The sequence below is a fragment of the Priapulus caudatus genome, unplaced genomic scaffold (assembly GCF_000485595.1).
Source record: "Priapulus caudatus unplaced genomic scaffold, Priapulus_caudatus-5.0.1 Scaffold1418, whole genome shotgun sequence".
Lineage (NCBI taxonomy): Eukaryota > Metazoa > Priapulida > Priapulimorpha > Priapulimorphida > Priapulidae > Priapulus > Priapulus caudatus.
This window is the reverse complement of record NW_014578479.1, coordinates 3,377-13,094: the sequence shown is the minus strand read 5'-3', so window position 1 is coordinate 13,094 and position 9,718 is coordinate 3,377. Positions and strand designations below refer to the sequence as shown.

General features: G+C 41.3%; 1 protein-coding gene across 3 annotated transcripts; it reads right to left on the bottom strand.

Moving 5' to 3' along the window:
• Positions 1–321: 321 nt before the first annotated feature.
• Positions 322–9,364, bottom strand: LOC106816569 (anaphase-promoting complex subunit 10-like). 3 transcript variants are annotated; one of them, XM_014821195.1, is made up of 2 exons: positions 9,325–9,364; positions 322–1,229 (listed from the first exon to the last, which is right to left on the bottom strand). In XM_014821195.1, exon 2 carries the CDS (start codon positions 1,146–1,148, stop codon positions 597–599), a length of 552 nt encoding a protein of 183 aa, XP_014676681.1. In that variant the 5' UTR covers positions 1,149–1,229; positions 9,325–9,364; the 3' UTR covers positions 322–596. The 3 variants fall into 3 exon arrangements, with proteins under 3 accessions (XP_014676681.1, XP_014676678.1, XP_014676679.1); XM_014821192.1 differs by lacking the exon at positions 9,325–9,364 and adding an exon at positions 3,316–3,467; XM_014821193.1 differs by lacking the exon at positions 9,325–9,364 and adding an exon at positions 1,631–2,293.
• Positions 9,365–9,718: the final 354 nt, after the last annotated feature.

Below are 9,718 nucleotides of genomic sequence, written 5' to 3'. Positions count from 1 at the left end.
ATTGTTACAACAACGCGGAAGAATCATCTCCTCAGTATAACTGCATGCATGACTGATAACAATTTTACAGCATTCGTTGTAAGTTGGTAGTAAGTAAATTATGGTAAGTTGTAGTAATATCGATAAGTGCTCGTCATGTTTTTGTTAGAGTTTATAACATTTACAACTGGAGAGCCATGAAGAAGGGTGTCAACATATATATTGCAACATAATTGTTCCAGAGTGGGAGCGATTACTATGATTTCACATATGCCCAATAACATGTGATAACACGTAGTGTAAGAAAACAATGTATAAGTATGCAAAGAAAGTTTGTGGAGATAATTCATTGAACGATTTATTATTCAATTAATCCTTTTGCAATATCAATAATCTTACAACACCTCGTTAGGCTCCCACGAAATTATACACAGAAGCATAAACATCTTCTGTGAGTCGATAATTAAAACATACTACTGCGTAATTCGACTTGTATTGCAAGTATATCATGGCTTTAACTGCCAGAAGAAATGCTTTCTGTCATCAGTTTGTTTTAGCAATCGCTGCATGACGTTTTAAAGATACGTACAGTAATGCCACATTTTATATGTCAACTGTCACCGTATACAGGTGAACTGAGAGCACTCAAGACTGGTGAAGTTGGGAAATTTTGACACAGAACCATCATTGACAGGTGAGTGAATTTTTATCTGCCTCATATGGGTGTCACGTCCATTCTGATGGTTCGACAGCACAGCAATCTGCACCATGAACGTGCGAATAGGTCTGTCGCTCACATCTGTTAGCGGAATCACAACCCAACCGGTAGGTTCGTTCAAATCGACAATCTCAATTTCTTGCAAGTCATTGAAGTGGTTGCCAATTCTCACTGAAATCCGGCTTGGTGTGTAGCTCTCGTCCGACTTATAGTCAGCGTATATCGCTACATCCTGTATGGTCATCTTGCGACGAAACTGGATATTCACTAAGTGTGGCTGTGGTCCGTCAGACTGCCAGTAAGTGTCCAAATTGTCATCCCGCAGTTGGTCTACGCCGAATCCTGGTTTACAAGATGAGAGCGACCAAACGGCCAGCGATCCCACCTCCCTCACCTTGCCAGTTTTTTCATCCTTTGTCGGGTCGATGTCTACTGCGGGTCTTACAGCCATGTGGGAATAATGGAAGCACTGAGAATCACAGTTATGATTGAAATGGAGTGTGCAGTAAAGGAAGCATCCATCAGCAACTACCTGCCAACAGAAGGATATAGGCATTTATGTGCGTGATAGCACTACGAATATAAGCAAAACAAGCAATTGTAACTTATTTACTGTTGTGTGATTGAAGAAGTGTTACATACTTACACACTCAAAACTAATTATACTAATAGGAAAACTAGAGAACGAGAATTCAGGAAATCTATTTATTTCACTCCACTCTCCAAGAAAGATTTCGTGAGTAGCATGCACCTGAGCACGTGACTCCTAGTGTAGCAAGGGTCAGTCGAATTAGAGATGTAGGAATTATATTTACTGTCACTGTCATATTGTAATGTTGAAAAACTACACGTCTCGTATAAGGCGAACAGCAGGCTGTCACAGGAAAAGGTTCTTTACTTGATGCACAGCATATTTGCAATCGTCAGTCTTACCCTCGAGTCACTCTCCCCCTTCACTCTTCCATACATCTTCCCCATACATCTCCTTTTTCCTTTCACTCTCCCGGCCTTCCCCTTTTATATGCGGCCATGCCCTTTTCGGAGGACACGTGTTTCCCCTCGCAGTCGCAGTCCGGTCCTCTCGCCCATCTTTCCTATTGGTGGGCATTCGAACATTGATCGGCCAAGTGACCACCTCGTCACTCTTGCGTCATTATGGCACGCCTCCAAACTCTAGTCTAAACTCCTCGCCACCCACTGGCTGGCAACGTTCCTGGTTCCTTTATTTCTGTCTGCGTTGCACTATTATGGCTGCCCTCCTTAGTGTGGCTCCAATGACCGTAACTCTGATGGCTCATGGCCAATGACTAATGGCTCACGGCTAATAACTCCAATGGCCATTCTACTACCATTTGTACTAATTAAGTGGTCTTCGAAGAGTTTATGATCCAACCGTCTGAAATTAACTTTATGTCACATAAATTTGCATCGCTACAATATTAATTCTGAAACTTTATAACCGGGTTGGGTTTAACATTTAGTTTTTACATTCAATTTCCTACGAATGCTAGTATCGAAATGCCTGGACGGCAATAAACATTTTACGTTTGTGCTCGCGCTTCGCTACCGCGATACCAACTTATTGTTACAACAACGCGGAAGAATCATCTCCTCAGTATAACTGCATGCATGACTGATAACAATTTTACAGCATTCCCGTGTAAAGGCACGATCTTTTTACTGTGCTGACAGCTAACCACAACAATCACAAATCAGTTTCAATATTCAATGTTCATTCGATCACACGTCGTTCACTCCATACTGATGTCAGCATCTGATTAACATTGTCAGCAAAGATTGGATAAACATTGAAACTGGTTTGTCATTGTTGTGGTTAGCTGTCAGCACATTTACAATACACTTTATATGTTTGGGCCTTGTACATGGTTCATACAGGACTGAAAATTTTTCAATGACCTTTCAAGGACATTTTATCGGACATTTTATCGGAATTCATACACAGAACAAAACATACCTGGATTAATTTAATAACCCCATTTTTAATCACGGTCACCTCTAACAGTCAGCTCACTTACATGGATCACATTAATAAACCCTTCTAAACACTGTCACTTCTGCACGAAGGGTCGTTGTCGTATCAGGTACTACATATATGTACCCGAGGTAGTTTTAAGTTTTAGGTCATATTATGTTTATATTTTTATATGAGGTGTGTTTAGGGTTAGGGTACACTTCTGCAGTACAAGTCTGGTACACTTTGTGTATACATAATTATATGTACCTCGGGTACATATATGTAGTACCTGATACGACAACGACCCCTTCAGCGTCACTTCTACAACATACCTTGATTTACTGACTGATTTTACTGACTTACTGTAATTTGTGATCATCATTTAACTTTCTATCGTGTCTATAGCTTTTTAAGCTCATTTAACGCAATTTTTATGGAGGTTTGCACATTATCGATGGTACAAAATTTCTTTTTATTACAGGCAAGGATTCTTTCTAAAAATTCAAGGACATTTTCATGAAATTCAAGGGCTTTTCAAGCCCAAAATCAACATTTACTAAATTCAAGTACTTTTCAAGGACTCCCCTCAAATTCAAGGACTTTTCAAGGACTGTGCAAACCATGTTGTAATATATGTAATTACCGTTAGTATTAATGTTTCGTTGCGTCCATGCGTCGTCCATCGTCTGAACTGGGCTCGTCCATGTTTGTGGTACGTCGTTGTCATGTAAGCGCGGTTCAGATTGGCAGTGACATCTCTGTCACTGCCAACAGTTGCTCAGCTGATTGTTTAGGTGCACCATTGCTTATAATCACATAAATAGAGTTAGATACAGGGGGGGGGGGGGGGGGATGATGCAGATACAGGTGAGAGAGGGGATGATGCAGATACAGGTGAGAGGGGGGGGGGAGGGAGTTCGATTTCGGAAAAGAGAGAGGAGAACTTGATTTGTGGAATGTTGTTATGTGTCATATAGAACATTAAAGTACATCTAGTTGGTTACAACGAAATTGCTGTTCTTCTAAAATATCACTCTTGTTCGTATTAATTAACACTAAAGCACGCACGGCAGTTGATTACAATTGTAGCCAGGTTAACGCGGTAACGTAAAGCAAACGCCCACACACGCACGCGCGCGCAAACACGCACGCATGAACGCCAGGCCTCAAATTTTTTTTCCGGTGGCTTTTATTCCCAACCCCCCATTAGTACAGCTGCTATCGCCCAAAATTGTTCACTTTTGTGATAAAAGCATGAAACTTTGCACAATTACTTCTAAACATGTAACAAACAATTTGTGATATGGATCCAAGCTAGGTTAAGCTCTGGACTCGAGATCTGCGCATGTCCTAAAATCGCGGACATGGAAACGAGGCTGAAAATTTAATTGCCTAAAAACAGGCCTTAGAGTACAAAAATAAACTTGGAACTGATATATTATGTCTAGAACTGGTATTCTGTGCTAGAAAATGTTGAAGATATGATCACGTGACCTTTCTTTACAGTTTTACGAATTTCGCTTGGGGTACCTGTGGTGGAATGTCAAACATAGATACATGGCACTATGTATTTGCACTAAAATTAGCACTACTGAACGCCCAATTATCTTTTTTATCATTTTAATGATAGAAAAAAGCTTTTCACATGTTTCCAATACATCCTGAATACATCCATACAATCCTGAATTGGCCTAAAGTCTATACATGCTTCATCCTCACATTGCATTTTAGGCTTTCCAGGCTAAGTACCTAAGTGCTTTGAACCACAAATTTTATATAGCTTCCTGATAATTCTTTTCTTTCGCCTTGCTTGAGGGTTTAATCGGGTTCTCTACGTGGCGGTCAATAGTATATACACTTGGCTGTTGAGATAGCTGGTCAAAACTGTTTAACAATTAACGATGCTCTTGGCAATTGAACACAGTCAATTAAACCTTTCTACTTGCTACTCTAGGCATCCCATAGCTAGTTGCAGTTGCCTCTACAGTTGCACAACCCAGTGCAGGTAAGATTAGCTTTCTGGCATTTGCAGCGTCCTCAACAACCAGCTTTGCATCCACATCGAATGAGTTCATAGCAGGAGTCCTTGGCTTGCGAGAGTGTCGTCCAGTAAGGCACCCAGCGACCACTTTCAAGCTGCCATCCTCATCTTGAGGCACTCGGTAACGTGGGCTTCTTTAACAGGGTCTGGCCCCATACATAACCACCTTGGAATGGAAGACAGCTCTCTTGACATGTTGTACTAAGGATGCTTGAGTGGAAGGGATGTTGTCGAGGGATCGCACCTTTCTTGAGAAAAGATCTTGCCTGACTTCGTTGACTTTACTGAGGCTGCTCGTGCGGTCATATATGAGTACCACAAATCGCTCAATGACATCCATGCTGGTATCATCAACATCCTCTGGCAGTATCAGCAGTGCTTTAAGAACAGGGGTGAGCTCTGGGAACACGTTCCATACGTCCCATGCCGTCTTCTTTCCTCTTCCACCGAAATATGAAACCGTATCACACCATATTAATGCATGAAACATCGGTAACACACGCGCTTTCTCTCGACCCAGGGATGTAGCTATGGTATGCGCTGGAAGGTTACGGACTTGCTTGGAAGAACCATATGAGATCCACAGCTCATCTAACGGGAGAACTGGAGCAATGGAAACGGCCAGCACAACAACATCAGTATTGTTACTTCGGATCTTTATTCGTCGATGGCCATGTGCGCTAGAATGGAGTGCATGAATCATCATGCGGGAATCAGCTTCCTCGTGAGTACACGGCGCAAGAGCACTCATATCTGCGCTTCTTCCAGTTGCCTAAGGATGTAAGGCGCAAATATGGAGTTGAAGTACTCGTCAAAGGTGCTAACGGCTTTGGGTTGGAGCATCTGGACCACAACGGCTCCATCTATAATAATTGCATCCACTCTCATCCTGTCGTCTGAAGTCAGAAGTAGTTCCACAACTATTCACAATTGGTGTTCTTGCCCTATATAGAACACATGCTACAAGACGTTGTTTACGTAGATGTTGTCTGGGATGTCTACAGGGAGGACAGCCTAAAGGCACAAAGACGACAGAACCGTAGATCTGGTAATCATCTCCGGGTGGACAATAACACCAAGATTCCTGTTAACTGGAAGAACTTCCTTCGCTGTGATGCAAACAAAGACAGCCTGTTCCAACTTCTAGCCAATGCAATACAAGAGTTTCAACCTCCTCCACAGAAGCTAGTGATCTCCACACATGGCCAGAATGCTGTATCATCTCCCATAGCTTACCTGTCAGATTTGTTCTGCACTCACGAAGAAGCAGACACACGGCTCCTGTTTCATGCTTCCCATTCATTCCATCATGGGTTTACCAAGCTGATGATACATGCATGATACTGATGTGGTGGTTACCGCAATTGCAGTGTCAAGTGTTTTACAGGACTGGGAAATATTGATAGCATTTGGTCATGGTGCTAAACTACGTTACATTCAGTGCCACCTAATTGCAGCTGAATTAGGCAACGATGCATCATGGGTCTTCTATTCTTCACGCAATATCAGGATGTGATACTGTTTCTGCCTTCCATGGAATTGGAAAGAGAACAGCTTGGGCTGTTGGGTGCAGTATGCCTCATCTCAAACCGATATTTGCTCGGTTATCCCATGCTCCAAGCCAGGTATCCCCCAACGACGTGGAGCAAATAGAGAGATATGTTGTTCTCTTGTATCTGCGAACATCAGCACTCAGCCATGTGAATGAAGCCAGGAAGCAGTTGTTCACTCAAAACCGTAAGATGGAAAACATTCCTCCAACGTTGCATGCCCTGGAACAGCATGTGAAAAGGGCTGTTTAGCAGGCAGGGCACATCTGGGGACAGTCACTTATAGGAGACCCTGAAGTTCCATCGCCAGATTTATGGGGCTGGGAGAGAGTGACAGATGATTCCCCATGGACTCTATGCTGGACCACTCTTCCAGAGGCAGCCAAAGCTAGTCATGAACTGTTAAAATGTGGATGCAAAAAGTCTTGTACAAAAAGATGCAAGTGTGTCATAGCAAATCTCGAGTGTACACAGTTGTGCTTCTGTTCAGGACAGTGTAACAGAGAATAAGCAAGCAAATCTGAGCATATGAGATACTGCCATGGATCATTTAATAATACATGACACACCATTGGATTGCTTTTACACGGCATACGCGCGTGCCTTCTATTGCGTGCACTGTGTCTTCATGGAATCTGATGGAAACGACGTTTTGGCGGGCACGCAGGTGTACCTTCCAAAGTGTAACAGAAATTATGAACTGAAGTATAGATGGCATTCTTTTTAAGTTTTCATCATAATTTTTCACGTGTTCTACCGAGTTCTTTGACCTAAAAACATTTTATATTGTATTTGTTTAATTTGAAGATGTATGTTAGGATAATTTCATGTTTCCCATCGGGTTCCTTGACATAAAAAATTAAAAACAGGTATAGATACCTAGATCCTGGTAACCGTGGCACGTATAGCCATTTTATGGCAAAGAAATGCGTTTGTGGCAGCCATTTTGGATTTAATTTTTTTGGCGGGAAGATGTTATGATAGATCACATGTGTTCTATACCCGTTCTATGGGGTGCATTGACCTCAAAAACACATGTATAGAGACCAAGATCATGGTACTTGGGGGCACTTACAGCTGATTTATGGGCAAAACTGGGTTTTGTGGCGGCAATTTTGAATTTGCAACTTTTTGGCGGGAAGATATATCTTATGATATTTGACATGCGTTTGATTGCATTCTTTGACTTCAAAAACATAGGTATAGGCACCAAGATCATTGTAATCGAGGCACTTACAGCTGATTTATGGGCAAAAACATGTTTTCTGGCGGCCATTTTTAATTTTTGATTTTTTGGCGGGAAACGTTGGAGTGACATCGTGTTTCCCGCAATTTTTGAAATCGGCATACTCAAAAACCCCCTAGGGCAAATTTTCATGCTTCTTTCCAGAAGTGCACACCTCAGACACATATCCGCCCCACTAATGTATCTATGTTTGACATTCCACCACAGGTATCCCAAGCGAAATTCGTAAAACTGTAAAGAAAGGTCACGTGATCATATCTTCAACATTTTCTAGCACAGAATACACATATGCAACTAATATATCAGTTCCAAGTTTATTTTTGTACTCTAAGGCCTGTTTGAGCAATTAAATTTTCAGCCTCGTTTCCATGTCCGCGATTTTAGGACATGCGCAGATCTCGAGTCCAGAGCTTAACCTAGCTTGGATCCATATCACAAATTGTTTGTTACATGGTTAGAAGTAATTGTGCAAAGTTTCATGCTATTTTTGACGATAGCAGCTGTACTACATTAAAAAGAAGCCCCCGTAAATTTATTTTTCAGGGGCTCTTTTGTGCTTACGGGGGCTACTTTTTTGTCACATAAAATTACATAAATTAGAGTTAGTAGTTTGTATCCTGCCCCTCAATAACTGTACAATGTGCATAGCACTGTTTAATGTGCCTTTACTCTCTAAAACTGAATGTAAATTGATGTAAAATGTTAAATGTTTTTTACATGTATTTGTGTTATTTTGTTTGTTTTTTTGAGCTAATTTGGAGTACTCTGTGGATTGCAAAGGTGTTTTGTGAATTGTGAGTCCTGTACTCCTGAGTGACTACAGCCCAAAACAAGAAAGAAACATAAACTCAAATTGCTGAGAGTTGAACTGCTCAGTCTCTGTCACTGTATTTGTGCAAGTACAATGCTAAGGCAAGTAATGTGGTTAATAAGTTAATCTATCTGCCAACTGAATAGCTAACACATACAGGCCTGACGGCACACACCGTGTTTGCCGTTGATCGTGACTTTTTCCCCTTCTTGTGAAGGACAGCAAGTCGGCAATTCATTTTCTATATGAAAGTTGTAAAGGAAAACTAAACTCACGGCCGTCACTGTCATGGCATGATGTTCAATTCACGGAAAAAATATTACGGGGCAGATTTTTTATCCTCTCTTGAAAAAAAATCGTACTCGTATTTTTTTCGGGAGCAACTTTTTATGTTGCCCAGGTGATTCGCCTTTCGCTACCGTGTATTTTGGGGCCTGAGTCGCACGCACGCACGCACACACGCACATTCGCACACCACACACACGCACACGCACGCACGCATGACCGCGCGCAGGCGCACACACACACACACACACACACACACTAGGACAACACATGATTGATGCAAACTAACGTTACGGGTCAAACGCCACAATAGCAAGGGCTCACTTACAACAGTTTGAAAGGACTAATTCAAATTATTTAACAGCCTTATATTGGTGTATTTGCACAATAACATGCCATAAAATCTGATATTTTATTAGCACCATAGAATGCATCAAAATCCACTATTTAAAAAATATCTAAAAACTAATTTTTTCGCGTAGTATACACTCCAGGAGGTTCTCGCCCAATTAAATGCCAGACTAGTCATGGAGAGACTGGGGTCACACCATCCATGACAAAAATAAAGAGGTCGTTGTCAGGCAAAATTCTGCTAAGAAACACTGCTGTGGCCGGTGGAGCATGAAATGGAGCATCAGAACTATGTTGCTGTGTTGCTTCCGTAACAGGCTTTGCCCAGCAATTAAGGCTACTTAATTACGGAAGGTGGGTAGGCTTACCACATGTCCCAAGCCAATTCAACAGTTTTCAAAATTCAATTGGAACCTGCAAAAGAAAAAAAAACATTGTATTACATGTAGGCCTATAACAATAAACAGGAAACAATTTAGTTTGAAAGGGACACTACACCCTAGAATTTTAGGATATATTATGATAGTAACTGAAAAATAATGCATTATGTATGCCTACAAATTCCTATAATCATGGCATTTACATTTGTTATAAAACAAATGTGTTTTGGAATCTTTATTTTTTGGTTGCTGACATGACAACCCCACCCCCCCTCGATTGTGCTGCCACCTTGACGATATTGCACTTTTTCTGATTTATTTGCAGGTTACAGACCAAGGGCTAATTCTAAAAGTGAAATTATATTTATACCTAACTGCTATT

Excerpts from the sequence above, each read along its gene's own strand:
- LOC106816569 (XM_014821192.1), bottom strand. The coding sequence starts at position 3,399 with ATGACAACGACGTACCACAAACATGGACGAGCCCAGTTCAGACGATGG. Across the intron at positions 1,230-3,315 it reads ACGAAACATTAATACTAACG|GTAGTTGCTGATGGATGCTT; the intron begins GTAATTACATAT and ends TTCTGTTGGCAG.